This window comes from Trichomycterus rosablanca, chromosome 5, assembly GCF_030014385.1.
Source record: "Trichomycterus rosablanca isolate fTriRos1 chromosome 5, fTriRos1.hap1, whole genome shotgun sequence".
Taxonomy (NCBI): domain Eukaryota; kingdom Metazoa; phylum Chordata; class Actinopteri; order Siluriformes; family Trichomycteridae; genus Trichomycterus; species Trichomycterus rosablanca.
Window position 1 is genome coordinate 8,279,369 of NC_085992.1, and position 21,616 is coordinate 8,300,984.

Sequence of the window (21,616 nt, forward strand, 5' to 3'; positions counted from 1 at the left end):
ACATACACTTTTATCCAAAGCGACTTACAGTACTGTGACAATACATTGTCTAAGCAATTGAGGCTTAAGGGCCTTGCTCAAGGGCCCAACAGTGGCAACCCAAGAGTGGCGACCTTTTGATTATTAGTCCAGTACCTTAACCACCAGGCCACAACTGTCTACAAGTGGCTACATGCTTGGGAGCTGCCGTCGCTGTTGTAGCCTGGTGGTTAAGGAACTGGACTGGGATTGAATGGTCACTGGTTCAAGTCCCACCGCTGCCAGGCCGCCACTGCTGGCCCCCGAGCAGGGCCCCTATGAGAAAGTAGCTTTGTAAATGCCAATAATTGTACATTTACTCACTCACTTTTATATTATGGCAGTTTAGGACAGCCAGTCCACCTTCTTCGTGTTTTGAGAGATTAGATGAAATAAAGGAACACACATTATGGACAAAGGTAAAAGATTTAGATTACAATATTATTTTGGGTATAAGAATGTATATGTTTAGTACTTCAGAAAATGTGCCTACCAACTGTCCTCTCATACCTTGTTTATTACTATGGGTACAAATATGTAGTTCCTTTCGCATGCTGCCATACTGCCTATACCAACTTAAGAATCAGAATTTGCTTATTGGCTAAATATACTCCAATGTGTATGTTCTTTACACGGTTGGTAGTTTTGCATTTCATTAAACCGCCCCTGCATTTTCATCTCCAAGCATCCTACATGCCGCACAAAAACACTGGCCTGTGGTTGGTTCCTTTGCATAACATTTAAATGGCTTCTTTCTGTTGGTATAGGCAGAAAGGTTTGTGAAAACAGTGAACGACAAGAAATACTGCACTATAAATATGTTACAATTCTTTCTTGTGAGAATACCTACAGTAGTCATACCCTCTATCTTGTTTTCACTATTTCACCTTTATTTTATCATGTTTATTAGTTACATTTCTATTAGTCTTGTCAGGAACTGGTGCAGCGTAATTTGATTTGATTGTAAGTGAAGCGTGTGTCACTAGTTGAGGTGTGGTCGGAACTTTTGCTAAAGAGGTGGCTAAAGAGGCTGTTGAACCCAGTAGTTTTAGCATGGTGGTAGACTTTGCTTTAGTCATTTTTACATTTTTAGTTACTGTGTTTTTGTATTTTTTTAAATATTGAGCCTGTCTTGGGAACTGCAAGATGGAAGAACACCTAGGACAGGGTTGTAACAACTTACAGGCCATTTTGCTTATTTATCTGCAAGGGTTCTTAAAAACGTTTATAACTCTATTTATAAAAAAACATAAGTTACAGTTTTTATTTCAAAAACAGATTACATGGGCCGCTCAGGTGGCGCAGCAGTAAAAACACATGCTGCAACCAGAGCTGGGATCTTGGATACATCGTATCGAATCTCAGCTCTGCCTTGCCGGCTGAGGCTGAGCGGGCACATGAAGTTCAGATGGGCATGGCTAAGCCGGACGGGGTCTCTCTCTGTCAGACTGGTGCAATTACGACCTCTGCTGGCTGATTAGAGGCACCTACACAGAGATGAGGAAAAAGTGCTCTTAGGGTGTGTCTCTCCGTACACAACGCTAGGTGGCACAACACTCGTCAATGTGTGGGTGATAAGATGCATACGGCTTGCTGCCCACGTGTCGGAGAGGGCGTGGGTTAGCGTCGATCTCCTCTGTCAGAGCAGGGATTGGCGGAGAGAAAGCATGATGCAATTGGGCAATTGAACACGTTAAAGGGGGAGAAAAAGGGAGAAAATGCATTAAAAAAAAAAAATTTTTTTTACATCACTTTTCTACATAGTCACCTTTCTTCCCCCAGTGTCGTACCATTTTAATGCCATCAGCATTTTTGCATTTTTGTTTTTGGTTGAGCTCGTAGCCACTGATGCACCGCTACTTTCACATCATCATCACATGAAAATCTTCTTCCCCTTAAAGCTTCTTTGAGCGTAAGAAGCTTTAAAAAATTTGGAAATCAGATGGCGCTAAATCCGGACTATAAGCTCTATAAGCTCTCTCAGTCTCTCAGACACAACCAGTTGCTACTTCTCCCGCCTTCACCATGTACAACAAAAATATAAAAGTGCAGAAACCTTTTGAAGATCCCTCGTACTTGTAACTGCACCTTAGGACAAACCACATGGACCAAATTTCACATGGACAGTAAAAGGCGGTTATGTTTGAGGAAAATTGCAATGCAACTGTACTGAAGAGAAAGACTATTCTTTCAAAATATAATAATGTTAAGTCTTTTGATAGTAGTGTTAATTTTTTATTTCATTTCATTTTCATCCATCGCTTAATCCTTGTCAGGGTCTCGGCAGGTACTGTTTCACTGGGAGACAATGGGCACGGGGCTGGAATAGTCTGGATAGGGTGCCAATCCATCCCCCCAGGCATAGCCAATCATGTCTGTGTAGATGCCAGGCAAGCTGATCGCATCACTGAGATTTGAGCCCGGAGGTGGTCTAATCAGTCACATGTGATCAGACAGATCCTCCTCTCTCAGTTACCTCAGGCTTCAGATTATGGAGTTATGTGGCAAGAATAACTAAGGTTTGGGAGAAAGGACACGGCTGAAACCGCTTCCAACTCCTAACTGACTGCATATTCACGTCCCCATCAATCCCTTATTTCCTCCTTGACGGATCCTTGCACACACCTCCTCCCCATTTTCTCCAAAGCGCTTCACAATCTTGTTTTCCTAAATAAAAAGGGGGTGTTTGGCTGTCCAGCACAAATCCCCCCTGAACTCCAATCCAACTTTCTATTGTCCTATTACTGTTTCATAATCACTCATCAGCCATTATATAATGTGTGGTCTGAACTCATAAAGTATAACTGACCTGATGAGTAATCGTATATACAAACTCAGAAACACATCCTGCTTTAAAATACCAGTGGATTGAAAACATGTTTAATAATATTGAAATGGCTGGTGGAGGGATTAGGCGTCACTAGTGCCTTGATATTATGAGTGTTTGAAGTTGGCTTTGAGCTACAGAATGTTAAAGATTATGTCAGACACAGTTCCTTAAGCCTAGACAAGGTCGGTGCTGGTTGTCTGGCTTCCCTCCTGGTACATCTTTAAAAGGAAGCTTCAAGATGAGCTTAGCGGTGTGGAATGGACTTTTTTGTCACTTGCGATGATTTTATTTACAGCATGTCTGCATTTCAGCAAGCAAAGTCACAGAAGTTAAGTGGGGACTGTCAGTGGAAAAGAGACTTGCTTGTGCTTTCATGACCGTAGTGATTAATACGTTTACGTGTCATTTAATGCGGTCTGGCGGTGCTGTGGTTTGGTGGGTTGGGTAGCATAGCATTGGCACCTTACAGCGAAAAGGTCCTGGGTTTCGTGTTTTTGTGTGGAGTTTGCATGTTCTCCTCATGTCTGCGTAGGTTTCCTCGGGGAGCTCCATTTTCCTCCTACAATTCAAAGACATGTAAGTTTGGTGAATTGTAGATACAAAATTGGCTGTGACGTTGGTTGACATTGAACTTGAACTGATGAATCATGTGTAACCTGAAACTACCTGTCCTGTCATGAATGTAAAACATGACCTTAAAATCCTAATAAATAAATGTATTTATTTATTTTCATTTAGCAATTAATTTACTTTACAGTTAAAGTATATAGTTTCACTATGCCTCACAGCAAGAAGGTCTTGGGTTCAATCCCCAGGCAGGGCGGTTCGGGTCCATTCTGTGTGGAGTTTGCATGTTCTCCTCGTGTCTGCGTGGGTTTTCTCCGGGAGCTCCGGTTTCCTCCCACAGTCCAAAAACATGCAGTCAGGTTAATTGGAGACACTGAATTGCCCTATAGGTGAATGGGTGGGTGTATCTGTGTGTGTGTGTGTGTGTGTGTGTGTGTGTGTGTGTGTGTGTGTGTGTGTGCGTATGTGTGTCTGCCCTGGGATGGACTGGCGACCTGTCCAGGGTGTTACTGTGTGCCTTGCGTTCATTGAAAAGCTGGGATAGGCTCCAGCAACGTGTGTAACGTGTGTGTGTAAGCAAGAGAATAAGTTGTGTGTGATGAGATGTTTTTTAGCTGTGTTTTTGTGCACTGCGAGCCTCTAAGCAACCAAATACCTTGTATGTGTGAGCATACTTGGCCAATAAAGCCTGATTCTGATTTTGATCCTGATATCTGAAGGCTAAGGGCTTTGCTCAAGAACCCAGAGGTAGTAACTTGGTGACGATGAGGCTTAAACCCTCAACCTTTCGATCAATAGTGCAGTACCTAACTGCTAAGCCACCATTGCTTTAGTCTGGTCAGGACTGTAATAGATTCAGAGCTTATCCCAGAAACACAGTGTGCATTCATTCATTTATTTATCTTTAGTCGCTGTTTTATACAAGTCAGTAGGCACAAGGTATGCTTGATCTAGGGCAAAAAACACTTGTTACATGGTAGGAATTAACACATCTCACACACCTCCTTTTTGATTTATGGGGGCAATTCAGCCACACAACCTACTGGAATGGAATGCTTCCATAGAAAATCCATAAAATGCCATAGAACTGTGTTCCAGAATTCTTTAAACCTATCCAAACTCCTTCTGTTGTATTCCACCCAACTCTTACTGTAATTTTTGGTCAAGAAAAGTAAAGTCATCTTCTTATGGTTGCTACTGACACATTGTCCCAGCTTTCATCAGATTGTCATTCTGTTAGTGGTTTGCAGGTTTTCCTTTGCTGTCTTGTATATTAATAAATGCACTCTTTAAACCAAATAATGCCTTTATTTGTCATTTATACCTGTCATTTATACAGACACACAGTACAACAAAATTCTTTCTTCGTGTATGCCAGCTTGTTTGGAAGCTGGGGTAAGAGCACAGGGTCAGCCATTGTATTGTGCCCCTGGAGCAGAGAGCATTAAGAACCTTACTCAAGGGCCCAACAGTGGCTGCATGACAGAGCTGGGATTCAAACTCTCAACCTTTCAGTTGATAGCCCGAAGCTCGACCCACTAGGCTACCACTGTCCCATGCAGGCTTTATTGTTTTAAACACATGTTAATTTTATGTTCAATGTCATATTAAAAAAAAAGCCTTACTTAATATCTGATATGTACTTGCTGTCACTGGACTGGCATTGTAAATGACTAACCACAGACCAACCACAGATTTTGCATGGGAGTGTGAATACTCAATGAGAATGAAAAGCCTGTAGGCAGCTGCATGTCTGATAAATATATAGGCTGGCTGAGGCTACAGTATAAGAGCACTAATTTGTTCACAGAAATGCAAGGTGCTTGTGGGGGGTTCAGATACACAAAGGTAGTTCTTATTAATCACTTAAATGTCACTGAGCATACCATTATTTGCACAGGAACGATTACTAAAGCAGATAGGAAGCGGTGCCCTCTAGTGGTGGCACTAAACTCAATCGTCGACCTTTTGCCTGAAGCATAGTGCACCTGAACCAAGGAGTTTAGGGATATGTAAATCTGGACGTGGACTTACAAATGTTTTTCAATGGATCGTGACCTGGGGACATAAGTAATTTGTCACAAGACAGGCTTGGGTTGTTTGTTTACTTCCAAAAGAATGGCTGAATTAACGCTGTAGGTACACCAACAAGAATTTTGTCCTTATGGCTGCACTTTGTAACTTTTGCAGTCAGATTTTGTCACCCACACATCACTTAAAATGCACACAATAGGGTGATAGATGAACATGTTTTATGTAGGTTGGAAATTATTCTCTGGAAAGCAGTGACATGGAAAAACTACGTACATACATACATACATTCATACAGCATGTATATTCATTTGAATATTCATTCATTCATTTAATGTAGGTCTGAGTCACAATCTCTCCAGCACTATCTGTATCTTTTAACACTGGACAAAAACACCTCTACAAATGGTGCTAACTCACTGCAGGGTAATACACACTGACACATTTACTAACATATTTACCTACACATTAACTCACTCACGCCTCAATTCACACAATTTAAACCAGCCAATCCACCTTGCATGTTTTTGTTTGGAGAAAATTTAGTTAACCTATGTGGATGCTGCATATAGCAAAAGGTAGGAAGAATTTGCCTGAAGAAGACCCAAAGCATTGACCTTTCTGAAAGTCCAGTACTTAGTTTTACACCATTCAGTTTTGAGGAGATACTTTTGGTTTACAGTGATGACATGGACACATTCACTGCCACTATCGTGGTAACATGCTACAGTCTCTGGAGAGAGGAGGGAAGTAGGTTATGATTGGTATGGGTAGGATATGTGTTGCCATTTAGGTGTACTTTAAACCCACATCAACCTTTATCAGAATGAAGCATTAACTAAGGATGACTGAATAGTTTTTTCTTGTTAGGCTGCAATGACATTTAGCTAATAAACATTTATGGAGTTTTCAGTGAGTTCCTAATTTTATGATGATTCAGTGAGTTTATGACATTTATGATGAATCTCCAAAACTGTCATGTCAAGTCCAAGCCACCATTTGGTTTCTATTGGCTCTCATACACTACACTGTTACTTGGGTTAAGTATTTGTATTTAATTATTTATCTAGTTGTAAGTTTAGTTCCACCGGTAAACACTGGGCACAAGGCAGAAATACATGTATTTATATCTAGTGTAAATCAAGTATAATGATAAGTAAATCTAGTGTAATAATAGACAAACTCTAGTTCTTCTAAATGTCTCAGAATTAGAAGTCTTACAGAGACTCTTCTAATAGATGCCAAGGTTTTTACCACACATGGATGCTAGATGCATGCTTTCTTCACTCAACAGATCTGCAGGTTGGTCATTTAAAAAAAGTTAGATTAATTTAATAGGCAAATGAATGTTGAGGGGGTCTCTAAATCATTCATCCTGAAATGCACCAAAAAAATAATTACAATATTTGAGATACTGACTTGCACCAGAATATAAGCCATACTGATTAACATTAATACACAAATGCTTGAAATATGTGACTTTACATGTAATGAATAAAAAATATATAACAGTTTGCCTTTTTGAATTAAATTATGAGATGCACCTATTGTGTATCTGAAAATTGGCTCCCTTGTTTCTTCATTAATGTCATATCTACAATAAAAAAACAGACTAACAGCAAACTACTGTATTATTTTTGTGACTTTAATTTGGAAGCTATTTTAGAGAGATGGGTGTACTGCCATGTAGTATACCAACCACAGAACAGACTCGTTTGCAAGAACAAAAAGTAAAATGAGCCAAGTCCTCTAAAACCAACAGTTACTCTACAAAAAGGGTTTACTACCCAAAAGCCTTTGCAACCTATACCTACAGTATTTACCTTGTATCTCTATGTGTAAGTGATGTAGAAAGTAAAATAGTGTGTGGTTTATGTGCGATGAGCTCAGTGGGTAGCTCTGTCGCCTCACAGCAAGAAGGTCCTGGGTTCGATCCCCAGGTAGGGCGGTCCGGGTCCTTTCTGTGTGGAGTTCTCCCAGTGTCTGCGTGGGTTTCCTCCGGGAGCTCCAGTGTCCTCCCACAGTCCAAAGACATGCAAGTGAGGTGAATTGGAGATACAGAATTGTCCACGTGTCTGACATTAAACTTGTGAACTGGTGAATCTTGTGTAAAAAGTAACTACCGTTTCTGTCATGGATGTAACCAAAATCCTAATAAATAAATAAGTGCTTTATGTGCGATAAACTGTCCAGCTTTTATTAACATTTTGAGCTCATTGTTTCAGGGCAGGTTTCGGACCCACCGCATCTGTGATCAGTGGTATACTGGAAATAAATGAATGAATGAATGTGTGCGCGCGCTCGTGTGTGTGTGTTTGAGGAGAGTCCTCTCACTCGCTGCGCGTACTCGTGGCAGAAGCTTGTCTTTGATTGGCTGATTGGGGAGCGCGAGCTGAGTACAGGTTGCTTCCTCTCACCGCTCGTGTTTACTCCTCCAGGCTCCACAGAGCGACCCGCGCGCGAGGATGGACGCTCACAGATAACAGCCGGTAACCGCCGAGATCAGCGCGGCTTTTATTTATCGAGAGGTTCTTATTTTTCATCTTCTTTCTGGGTATATTTCTCTCAGAAGAGTTTAATAACGTCGACATGGTCTCGTTTGTGGATAAAAACGGTGTAATAATGGTGAAGTTGTAACTCGGTCGAACTTTACGCGAGGCTTTTCTGCGCTCTGAGGACTCGCCTGTGGAACTACAGCGTTTTTTCTTTATGTGAAAGTTTGTGGACGCGGACTGATTTTGTCACTACGGACGAATTTACTGAAACATATTCTACAGGAATACTTCACCGTGCGCTGCTTAGAGACTACCAAGGACTGACGGATAGCACCGGGCTGTTGGACAGCAGTGTAGCCGAGGAAAGATGAAGCGTGTGCGGATAGAGCGCTCAGGAGCTCCCGGTCCTCTCTTCGCTCTTCTTCTAATTGGTGGATCCTTCATGTGCATTGCAGGTAATTTGCTCTGTCTAAATATTATTTCCACTTTAAGATATTTTACCTGTTCAGCCTTCATTTCGCAATAATAAATACTGACTGTGCAGTATATTAAAATACACCTGGATCTGGGTCGGTCTTAAAGTAGATCTCAGGTTTAGAAAAATATACAGTATTTTCATCACATTGTCCTATGAAATAAAATATAAATGACTATACTCAAATTCATCCACACAAAGAAGCTAATTTTTCTGCTATTAAAAATCAATTTAATCATTTTAAGACGTGACCTTATGAAACATTGATTCGCTGTTAATTGGTGTCACAAACACTGCCCCACCTTAAACATGGGTTTGCAATGTTCAGACAGATGATGTACAAGAACTATTTACAAGTCCCAGACACCCAAAATGACCAGTAAAATCCCCCCATATATAATAAAAACTTATAATCATTATGATGGGACTTGATATGTATATTTCACTAAATCATGTTCAGTCCTAACTCTGAAGAGTTTAAGCCAAGTTAAGTTTATGTTTGTTTTGAGAACTTTAACTCTCATAAAATTGAGGAAAATTTATTAATTCATTTTATTTATTTATTTAATTTTATTATAGATGCATTTTGTAAGTCATTTACACATTTATAATGCAAAAATATGTAAGCAATACTTACTGTATATATTGTATATGCTGTGAATCATATCGTATATACTATGTTTTACAGATTACATGTACTGTATATATATATATGAGAGTCACAAGAGGCATATGCACTTACTGTATATATTGTATATACTGTGCTTCACAGATTTCATTTACTGTATATATATATATATATATATATATATATATATATATATATGTATATATACAGTATAGTATATGAAATCTATATGTATATAATATAGGCCACGAGTAATATCATATATACTACGTTTTACAGATTTCATATACTATATATATATATGTGTGTGTGTGTGTGTGTGTGTGTATACGCCACAAGAGTCACAAGAGGCATATACACTTACTGTATGTATTGTATATACTGTGCTTTACAAATAGTACATAAAATCTGTGAAGAACAGTATATACAATATATACAACATATTGTATATCAATAAAGTGCTACGGAAGTCTCAAGAGGCAACCAGCTTTTTTAAATGTCATTGTCAAAAAGTAAGGAAACCCCACCCTGCTATTAGGATTTTGTCTTAAAATAGGTCTTCTTTATGTAATGTGTACTATCTTTTTTATTTAAAAAAAGCTCAAATTAGTTTGGATTTTTAACATTCAGGCCTTGTATTAGTACACCGTATTCCCTATTTATCTCAGGAGAACCTAATCCGAGTAACTTTAATTCAGCTTCCTTTACATTTATACCCCAAATAATCAATTTAAAAATAAAAAGAAGCATAACATGTAACATTGTGTTCTCCTACTACAACACATTATTAAGTATACCTTTTTTAAACTGTTTACCAGGATCATCTTGTATTCAGTTGTGTCTGTTAAGAATTTTTATTTAAAACTTACTAGTTAACATAGTTCTAAGAAGTGATCAGTTCACCTTCTGCATGCCACTGGGCCATTAAGACACTTAGAACATGCAAATGTTTTAAAGACAGTGACTAATTCCCCAGGACGTATGTTGTTGTGTGGCACTGACCGTACCAGCTTTGTTATTTTGCTGCCAAAGAACTTAATAAAGAAAGCATATACTTTTATAAACTTTTTATTTAGACTTATTTGTAAATTAAGCCATGTGGCTGGTGCAGCTTATTTAAGTTATTTAAGTAAACCAAAGTGGTGGCCTGTGCGCGGATACCTTACAACATGAGATGATTATTCGAGCTGAGTTTTACATTGTTTACATTTTTTTCACATAGTTAAAACAGCATTGGTTTTATGGCTTTAAGTAAGTGAATCAGCTTAAATTTTGCATTATTAAAGATTTATTTAAAAAAAACTGACAAGGAAGCTTTAAATTCCGTCGCATTCCATTATGGTTGTGCTGGTTTTTATATTTGTTTTAATAGGTTGGCATATAAATAACAGGTTAAAATTAAATTAAAATTGAAATTACCTTTTAATAATATGTCACAGGTAGAAATTAGTTTAAATTATTTGAAATGCTAGAATATTGTTTTTACTATTTCACACATTGACCATGCACTTTGTTTAGCATTTGAAGTATTAAGCATTTTAATTTCTCTACAATTGTCAAGTGCTTAAATGCTTTTGATTTGTATTACAATAATACAGGATATCTGGATATGCAAAATGCAATAGGAGGTGAACGGTTTTGATATATTTTGATTATTGCCTCAACAATGAAAATAAAAAGTGATGCACGAAAAATGAAGGAAAAGCTCCCTCTTCTAACCTCTGCAACCCAGTTTACACACAAAAGCATGCATTGGTTTGGAGGAGTTCTTTTCTTTTAATAAGCAGTGAAAAGAGGACTGGAGTCAAGCTGTGATAGCTGGAAGTGAGCAGCACTGGGTGGTGGTGAAGTTAGGGGTTTGTGTAGTGCTGTTGAGTGCTGTTTATTCTCTATTGAATTGAACATCTTAGTTCTTACTGATCACGTTTTGTGTGTTGCATCTGATTTCCTCATGCCATGCTGTTTAACTGGAGCAGTTTTGCATCTCTCTTGTCTGTGTCCCTGGACAGGCAACCCAGAAAAGCTGCTTACGCTTAATAAAAGGAGCTTTGTGTACAAATGAATTTGCCTGGATATGAAAAAAATAATCTGTTGGTCTGACCAGCTAAAGGCAGAGGGAAGCACTGGACTCTTGTTTGCCAACTTGTTTGACTCTTTGAGATGCCAACACTATTTCAGTCCATCAAACGTCACAGTCGTAACAGATAACAATCATTTTCTTTTCTGTCTATGTCTTTATTCATTCTCTCTCATCATGAAGTGTGTGTATGAGTGGATTTGCTGAGCTCAAATTTCCTCTATTAGACTGCTCCCTCAGTGTTGACATACACATTAATTACCCAGACTGCCAGGAACCGATGTCTGGTTTCTCTGCCCCATCAGCATCATCGCTTATGAGTGTGTAAGTGTTATTGTAAGACTCTCTGTTTAAAAGAATACTACCAAGATGTTTTTGTTTACCATGTATAAGTCCATTTCATCTATAGTGTATGGACAAGTACCACCAACAGACCCACAATACTACTTTGTTAATGCATAACTGCATTGGTTTATGAGTTATCTGAACAGAGCTATTTGAAACAAACTTTAGAAAACGTGATAGTTATGGTTTATCTAAAGAGTAGATTTTGGTTGTCAATAAAATAAAGGGACAAGAAACGGGCAGTAGTAATGAAACAAATGTCAGCAAACCTTAACAATAAAAAAGTAAAGTTTTTCATCTGAAGCAGATTTGCAAGCTAAGGTAGTTGGGCAAGGTACTATTAAAATATTAAAGATTGTAGTTACTGTACTTCATTGGTTTGAGTAACAGTATGTAAACACCTACTTCCTCCACCTTGGCTGATAGCAGAGCTGAGATTCAAACTCAAGAGCTTGAAATATTAGCACTGGTGGGCTAGTGTGTTTTTCTGGACTATTGACTACAACCACTTTCTTTGGTCAAATGCTGCATAGTAAAACTTTTAGCACAAAGGTGAATTATACATTTAAATGAAAGATTGTTATACAAATCAATCCCCACTGGTAAACCTGGTGTAGGATACTTGGTATCATGAAGAAACAGAAGCTTTAAATCTAATTTTTGCCTGCCTTTAAAAAATCTAAATCTATTATCTTTTAATTTTCCAGCAATTACCCAATACATAAATCAATATAAATAATTGTTTTAGTTTCTGGTAAGATCTCATAAAAAAATGCTTTATTTTGTGTTATTAGGTCTTCTACCCACACATTCTTTTTTCTTTACCAGTAGGTTCAATAATTCCAAAGCAAACTGAAAAGTGTGTCACAATTAAATGTTTTGAGATTGCATATCTGTCTCAAACATGCTCATCCTGTCCCAACAAGAGAGTCGTAGCTTCACACACTGCTATTTCTGAACCAGTCTCTGAGAGTTCACACTTCTTTGTTAGTTGTACATAACCTGTTCGGGTGACCTTTACTTTCTTAATTGTCCCAACTGTTGTCTTCACAATTGTCGGTAAGGCAACATGTTAAAACTTTTGTCAAGACATTTTAGAGTTTTTCTGTTGAGAAAAAAAGAGATAACAGAAGCATGCATATGCTTGTGGGTGTGTATGTGTTTTGTCTGTGTGTCTCTGAGTCTGCGATTACCCAGGAAAAATTACAACATGGTAGATTATAATCTTAGAGTAGAGACGAGACTTGTGAGGGCTGGAATTGAGAGGACTGGAAGAGTAGGACTAAATAAGAGATCTAATGTAGGTGAGATGAGTGTGTGCTTTATATTAGTCTCTTCTACTTAAGGTCAAAACTCTTGAAAAACAATTTGGTAGGCGGTAGAGGGTACCTCTGGGTCTCTCACCTTGTCATCTTTAAAGAGCAGAACATGTCTGGTCCTCCCAGTGAGGACCATGTGAATTGTTCTGCAGTGTTCGAGGTCATAGAGGTGCTTTTGGTTAACTATAGAAAAAGACTGCCCTGTTCTATTCAGTGCTGCTCCAAAAGGAATTGTCACATGCTTGCTTTGTGTTTATAGAATTAGGCTATAACACTGGGGTAGTTTTTAGACAGTACGGTTTTAGGTATATAGGTCTATGTAGGAACGAGGTTGCGAAGTTAAGCAGTATTTAAAACTTCTAAAACAAAATGTTGGATGCAAAAGAGAATAGGACAGAGTACAATTAACTGTGTAGTCTGTCGTTTAAATAGAGAAAATAAAGAGGAAGAGAACGCATATGTTGGTAAGCAGGCTGGTAGGGAGTGCGACCTTGCAATGCTGGGCTGTGCATTAGTTTAATGGGAGCTTTGGGAGGGAAACATTGAGGGGAGGGGGGTATTGGCTATCACTGGCGTTAGACTCACTCCCCAATCTTGTATTATTCATCACTGCAAAGTGGCCCTTGTTAATATTTTAAAGCTGTTTATGATTCATCAGAACCTTTAAATGGCGCTGTGTGTATGTAAGGGTGTATGTGTGTGTGTGTAATAGAAAATGTGTAGTACATTGTGTCATTAAAGTAAGTCTGTATGCTTGGTATGGACATTCAGAACTAGTCAGAATAATAATTAGTTATTCCTGACACCAAGACTTAGTAGTGTTAAAACTGAACTCAGTACGACTGCAGTAAATGGTGCATATCTTTCAATGCATGTATATGGGGGTGAGGTTAATCATTATGGTCGCTGTTACTCATCCGAGTAGAAGCACAGCGAGAACAAGAAAAGAATTTCCTAAAGAACCTGAGATGTATGGACCACAGGGCTTGGTTTTTTGATATTAAAAAGTGAGGGAGAGAAAAGACAGGAGCAGTGACATTCAAGCATCATTAAGTTCCTGACTCATTCTAGGAGAAGGAACATAGTGAAAGAGAAAGAGACAAAGACTTAACGTTAGTAACTAATGAGCAGATCATTGCAGGAAGATGTTTTTTCTTTATTAAGGCCTGTATCAATTACTAGAGCTTCAAATTGTGGTGGACAGCTTTAATGCTTTGCCAATACATGCAGTGTACATATTGTGCACTGCATTAAATGTGCAGCAAACATTCGATAGAGAGAGGGAGGAGAGACAGCTGAGAAGCAATTATAGAGCTGAGAGAAGAAAAGCTAAACAAAAAACGAGGCGTAAATCCCACTGCTTTAAACACTTCAAACATATCGGTTGTAAATGACATTAAAAAGATTGTTGAGTCTGATGGTGTCATTTAGATTTATACCTTTTAAATACTCACAAAAAGTCTTTTTAAACAAGCAGTAAACATTCTAACATTTGAACACTTAAACATCTTTTACATGTACACTTACTAGGTTATTTATTGACTAATTTACTTTGTAGGTTTTATGCTTCTCTATGTGATCTTATGATCTCCATGTGATCCTTTCTGCTGTAAGAACAGCCACTCTTCTTAAAAGGCTTGAGTTATGTCTGTGGAAATTTGTGCCCATTCAGTCAAAACAGCATTTGTATGGCTGGGCACTGATGTTGGTCAAGAAAGCCTTGAGTGATGTTCCAGTTTATTCCAAAGCTGTACAGCAGGGCTGAGGTCAGGGCTCTGTGCAGGCCATGGGAGTTTCTTCAAACTGAGCTTTTCTACATGTCTTTATAGATGCTTAGTGCACAGTTATGCTGGAACTGGAAAGGGCCTTCCTTAAGCTGTTGCTTCTGAGAAGAATTAATTTAATGTTCTGTATATAATTGATTTAATACACCTGTTAACGACTGCTGTGGCTAAGCCACCTGGATTTAAAAATTAGAAGGAGAGTCTCAATACGTTTGTCTGTATAATGTAGAATGAAACATTGTGTGAATGAAACAAAGTTGAAGTGTTTTAAATGCAAATTCCACCAAATCTCTTGTGTACGTGATTTGGTCATATCCTATTGTGTGGAGATTTTAGCCTGCATTTGTGGAGTACACTAAGGCTAAGATTGCTGAAAAAGATAACCCACTTTGCACAGACTGTATGTATATTTAATACTAAATAAATACGTAGTAAACTTAGTATAAACACAGATTAGGTGTTATATAGTTAAGTATTGAGGTTGTTAGTTTGGATTCTGCATTAAGGCTAGATATTATCTAACTTTTTAAATCACTGTTAACTTTTCTGGACTTTCTGGTAATGGTGGTAGGGAGAAGGATCCTGTGCAAACTGCTCTCTATCATGAACAATGATAGTCACTCATTGCACACCATCATCATGAAGTAGATGAGTATGTTAAGTGGCAGGTTGCTGTTACTGAAATGCTTAACAGGCAGACTCAGGAGATACTTTGTCCCCAGGCTCTTCAACTGTTCCCAATGGGGGCAGGGGGAGCTTAGGAATGAGTGTCTTAGTTATATGCAGATGTATATGTACATACTTAGTTATGCATTTATACTGTATATATATAACTCACTGTCTATGTTAGCCTGGCTTACTTCGCAAATCAAGTCAGTTGATTTATGTGCCATTATTGCTCATTGAACATTCATCTGCATCAACAGTCTCCATATTTATAAGTCAGAGAAGGCGTCTATGTCCATGTATAGCGCAGTTACTTACCATCCTTCCATCCAAGCATCAGACCGACCGACCATCAATCTTATCTTACCTTATCTTATCCACCCATCCATCCAATCGATCTAATCGATCTAGTCTATTTAATCAATCTATCTACATTTTTCATGAAACTGCCCCCACACAAATGTTGCTTACTAGTTTAGCATGCAAAGTTTACTCGAGCCTTCAAAACAGGGGGTTGAGATAATTTGTGGGGTGATGGGGTAAAGCAAGTTGAAAGGGTGGGTGGAGAAGTAGATGATGGGAAGGAAAAGAAAAAAAGGGTTTTAATAAAGTGAGGATGAGCAGCAGAGGAATGAATGAGAAAAGAAGAGAGTGAGACTCTTCAGCCTGCTCCGGGTTTACGGCAGATGGGTTGTTGGCCCGATCAGCATGTGTGCGTGGATGAGGAGGGTCAGGCGGGCGGAGAATGACAGGGTTCGCAGAAGAATGACTCGGTGGGGTGGCTTTGTGCCCGTTGTGAATGGAAGGCTGAAAGGGGGTTCTTCTCTGCCACTGTGTGGGGTATATGGGGTGAGGGGGAGGCCAGGCTTCTCTCTCGACTTCTGAGAGGCAGCCAGAGTGAATGAGTGTGTGTGTTTTGTGGGCTTCTGTTCTCTTTTCATAGTCACACTTCTATTCAGTGGTCCTGAACAAAAGGGCCCGGAGCTAACGTAAAAGTTTGTATTTCTGTTCCAGCACTGTAGTCGCGGCGGCCCTTTCAGGTTCTTGTGCAGTGTGTTCCGCCGCAGCAGTCGACATGATAACTTTGCTTTTAACGAAGAAAATTGTTTGACTTTCTGGAGTAGAAAACTACAGTCATGGTACATTGAGTTATTTGGTTTAGATGTATGTCAGCCTGAGTGTGTTTTGGCAAGGTTCCTCTTGCCTGTCTTTAATGCTTTGGAGGAATTTAGTGGAACTGCCTCACACCTGTCAACACAAGCAGATCACTGCACGTCCTAATTACAACCACCTCAAACTCATTAACTTATAAGAGTAAGCATTTCTCTCCTCATTTCGGCGGGCCACGTGTCTGCTGCTTTTAATTGTTTCTGATATGGTTGATGGAGTGATTCTGATTGAGAGGTGGATCCGAAACTGCTCAGCATACGATAAAGTGCAGTAGTAATCATTTTCTAAAATGGCTTTCATTTATTATCCACAGGCCTAATAAGCTTCTGTGTGTGTATGTGTGTGTGTGTGTGTTCTCCCCTACGCCTCATTTCAGGTTATTTTGCTGTATGATTTGCACATTGACCTTAAATATGTTGTAAAATTTAAGGGGAGATAATAAACTCACCATGTTGCCTTTCTTGCAAGGAGTAATGGAGTCTTAAGGGCTTTTTGTTTTACTAGAAGCTGAGGACTTTCTTTTTCATATGTGTCAGTATGATATATATGAAATAATTTTGTTAAGTAATGAATTTAGCTAGAGCTGCATAATCGTATGTACAGCAAAAATAGTTGTGCAAAGTTTATACAAATTAGAACTTTGTTTGTTTATTAGAATTTTAAAGTCATGTTTTACACTTTGGTTACATTCATGTCAGAAACGGTAGTTGCTCAGTACACAAGGTTATATTGAACACAGTCATGGACAATTTAGTGTCTCCAATTCACCTCACTTACATGTCTTTGGACTGTGGGAGGAAACCGGAGCACCCGGAGGAAACCCAAACAGACACGGGGAGAACATGCAAACTCCACACAGAAAGGACTTGGACCGTCTCGCCTGGGGATTGAACCCAGGACCAAATGAGAAGTAACATGATATTTACCAAAGATAGTTAAGGATAGTGGAACTCTTTCATTTTTTCCAATGTTTAAATGTTTTTGTACATTTATTTAGGTTAAACTAGTAGTAAAACATCTGTATACTAGTACTAAATTGTTTATTATAAAACGGATAGTTCCGGTCCTAAAATCTGATTGGCTGAGCCGCGTTCGAAGCCGTTGTAAAATCCCCGATAAACGCAGACCTATGACCACCTCACATCATTCCATATTAATACGCCACTGAATAGAAAAAATTAATGTTATTTTCGCCCTCATGTTGCCTAGCAACGGAAGTCGCGGAAGAATGCTTTATTGTAAGTTTATACACAATAAATACATTTATGAATTAAACATTGTTGTATTTATTATATTTTATGTTGACCGCCGTTTTATAAAAGCAATAAGCCACTCGAGACCGTGCATTACTGTTATGATTTTAGCACGGGGAAAGAAGTTTTAGAAAACGTCATCCCCGTGCTAAAATCACAGTAATGCACGGCCTCTCGTGGCTTATTGCTTTATTAAATAGTTACACCCTCAGTATTGTTTTTATTGTATCTTTAGTCTGGCAGTGTGTGTATATGAACTCATGTCAAAACACAGAGTGTAGTTGAGTAACTTTTATTTTATTGCAGACAGTTTGAACCCAAGATATGTATTTGTTAATATACCTCCATTCCTGCATTCCTGAAATTTAGGGCTAGTAATGAGGTGAAAAAACTAAATAATGATGTGATTCCAAACAGGTGATGTCAACAGGTGATTTTTTTTATTATTTGCATTTTCCATGCTGTCCCAACTTTTTCTGATTTGGGGTTGTACAATGAAATATGTAACTTGTTTGTGTATACTAGCTGTTTTTATGTGAATGTAACATAACACGTACTGTGATGTGTGGCGCATACCTTCATTTAAGCTGCTTTTTTATGATAAAGATCATGCATCTGAATTGTGGTCATGTACTAGCTGAGTAGGGTAGAGCTTTGGGCTATTGCCATTCAGCCAATGTTGGCCCTCAAGCATTGCCCTTGACCCTCATGTTTTTTTTTTTATCTTAGTTGTCTAAGCTTAGTTTCAACACAGGCGGCACGGTGGCTCGGTGGGTAGCACTGTCGCCTCACAGCAAGAAGGTCCTGGGTTTGATCCCCAGGTGGGGCAGTCCGTGTCCCTTCTGTGTGGAGTTTGCATGTTCTCCCTGTGTCTGCATGGGTTTACTCCGGGAGCTCCGGTTTCCTCCCACAGTCCAAAGACATGCAAGTGAGGTGAATTGGAGATACTAAATTGTCAATGACTGTGTTTGATATTAAACTTGTGAACTGATGAATCTTGTGTAATGAGTAACTACCGTTTCTCTCATGGATGTAACCAAAGTGTAAAACATGACGTTAAAATCCTAATAAATAAATAAATAAATAAATAAATAAGTTTTAACACTCCGCTGATGTGTAGGTGCCTTGGCTGAGATCCGCCAAAAAGCAATTAGAAATAATTAAATTAATTATTAAATCATTAAATTAATATGCGTTTGTCCTTCAGACAACTCTTTTGTAGTCAGTTTAAAAAAAAAAATGTTTGATTTGTTTAGTTTGGGTAACTCTTAGCACATGTGTTGCAGAAGGTTTCGTGGATTAAGATACTGTAACAGAACTTTGTTTTATTTAGGTGTTTGTAAATCCTGCCTCATTGCCATGTGACATTTTCAGGCAGTGTAAATCGTTTACACATTTTCCTAGTCTGGCCTTTTCTCTTCAAAGAGAAGCTCAGCCCTGTCTCTGTCTTGAGATTAGCCTCCAGACAATCTCACTGTTGTGCATGTGCGTTTTCCTAACTTTGACATGCAAATTTTGCTGAAGTGGTGTTGAAGGAATAGCTGTTTAAGCTGTTTTGATCCAGTGATGACTTTAATCATGAAGTCTTTATCAACAAGCACTTCTCTTTGCCTTTATCTTTGATGTAGTTTGGCCTTTTTTTGTCATGTTTCAGTTTTGAGTCTTCTTTGGAATGACTTTTTCTCATCCATCCAGCCAGTCTTATCTGTCTTTCTGTTCTTTTTTTTTGCTTCAGTGCTGTGGCAGGGGTTTGGGAAACTGCTCCTTTAAAGGCAGCGTGGAGAATCGTATCACTGAAGAGCTTAATGACTATTAAGAGTCCCATCTGTCTCAAGAGTAATGGCATTGTGGGTGGTGTCTTTGGGGGATGTGAGAGGCAGGGGAGGGGTATTGTAAGGGTTCTGTTGGGGTATCTACGGCACTGCGGGGCGGAGTCCTTAACACCTCAAACGCACATGCATGTTCACACACAGAGCAGCTGGTTATTCATTGTTGTGAAGTTAGAGTGTGTTGCGGGTTAGTAAAGTATCATGTGATAAAGCAGTGTTACGAAGAGCTGTGAAGAAGACCTCACACAGTCATCCCTTGTTAAACGCTCTGCCCTTTCTACGATACAGGATTTTTAACAGATTAAATTGCCACAAGAATATTCGGGAGTCAAAATATCATATTATAACAAGACATATGTAAGTAAATAAATGTTTGTCCATTGTATTTGAACAAACACTATACATTAAGACAAATAGATTGATGTGCAATAATAAAGAATTCAGCATTGATTTGCTTCTGCCGGCCCGGCCAGATTTAAATCAACCTAAAAGGCATTATTAGTCTCCTCTAGACCTATAAATCCATCTTTTGTCATCTTAAAGGGTATTTTCACAACCGATTAAAAAACTTGATCTTGTACCAGCTATTGATTTTGGGCTTGTTTGGGAAGGAAATCATCTTCTTCTTTTCACACAGACAATTTTCTCGTACCTCTGGCTGACTGTAAAACCCTGAAGATTACATTTGTTGTGCTGGAATTTTTTGCACTGTAATACTAATCAATTATATAATTGATTGTGGTAGTAACCATGTGCTTCTTGACGTTTCAGAGCACTGATTGGCCCAGACAGACTCAGGTCTGGAAAACATGCGTCCTTAGATTAATCTACAATAATCAGCAATTTCTAGAAGTCCAATGACTTTAGGAAAAACTGTCTTCATATATGTCTTAATATAGGTAGTTGTGGGTCAGGCCTGAAACTGTAGCCAGGACCATTTAGGTGGCACACATTTATAAGGATGTCCATAAATTCCAGTAAATGACCAATTCCAACCTTTTTTCAGATGTGCACCTAATTATGAACCAGAATAATACGTCAGAAAGCCAGGAGCTATCATGATTTAACACAACGGTAAAAGGTTCTTTAGCCGACCATCCAGCAGAGGGGCAGGAAATAAACATACCTTCTATAAGACAGTCTAAGAGCTTAATGTAAATAAAGTGGCTAATTTGCCAGTACCTTAATTCTGAACAGTAAAAATCCTACCAAAAATCCCAAATCCTGTGTTTTAATAATATACACATTAAGCTATGTCAGGTTGTTTCATTTTGAGCCTAGGCAGGAGTACACTTAGGAATTGGCCTGCCGCATACTTAAAGGGGTTTGATGCACTGTGTTGTGATATCTTCGACTCATTAAACATCACAGTGTTCTACAGTTTGAGCCACAGTAGCTCTTCTGTTGGTCACTAACCAACATCATAGACTTCACGTCCTTCTAAATTAAGGAGTCCTGGCCATCCGAAAACCTGTCAGGGCTCATGTCTTTTCCCTCCCCTGCACACTGTCGGTTGATACTCTTGTCTGTGAGCACCTTTTGATATTTCATGTGGCTATAACCCAGTCTCCTGGCCATAACAAATTGGCCCATATTAGTCCATGTTTTGACCATATTTACACTACTAGGAACTAATTTCAGATAACATTTAGTACAAAAAAAAAGCACTACGCTCATCAACACACTGATATTCCCAGCTGAACAGCAATGTTCAAGTTTCAGTCCTAGCTATTCACACATCTAAACCAATTAATGCAGATGTTGGTCAAGATTCTGGATTTCATTTTTTGGTTTTGAAAGTGAACTTACCAAGCTACCTTATCCACCACACCCTATATGATGCAAATAACATAAGACGAGAGTCTTTTTTATTTAAAGTATACTGCACCTTTGGTCTGTGCTGTCAGTCTCTCAATTGGACTGTGATAGAACAAAAAAGTGAACAAGTGAGAATAAGTGAGGTGGAGAAAAGATCTCGGGGCAGGTTGTTATGCTGAGGTCACACCCACAGCATCCACCAGGCTTTCACCTCATATCCCACTGTGTGTCAGATTAGACTCTTGTATGAGGTTAGACTCTCACATGTGGTGAGAAGTAAAATGCGACTCAGTGGAACTTAGAATCATGAA

The 21,616-nt window shown here is 38.8% G+C and overlaps 1 protein-coding gene across 1 annotated transcript in view; it reads left to right on the plus strand.

The window, feature by feature from the left end:
* The first annotated feature begins 8,070 nt into the window (after positions 1-8,070).
* The window catches only part of unc5b (unc-5 netrin receptor B), an 80,657-nt gene continuing 67,111 nt past the window's right edge, over positions 8,071-21,616 (plus strand). The window contains exon 1 of the mRNA XM_062995620.1: positions 8,071-8,396. Within this exon, the coding sequence (XP_062851690.1) occupies positions 8,309-8,396 (88 nt within the window). The 5' untranslated portion in view covers positions 8,071-8,308. The remainder of the gene's footprint in view (positions 8,397-21,616) is intronic.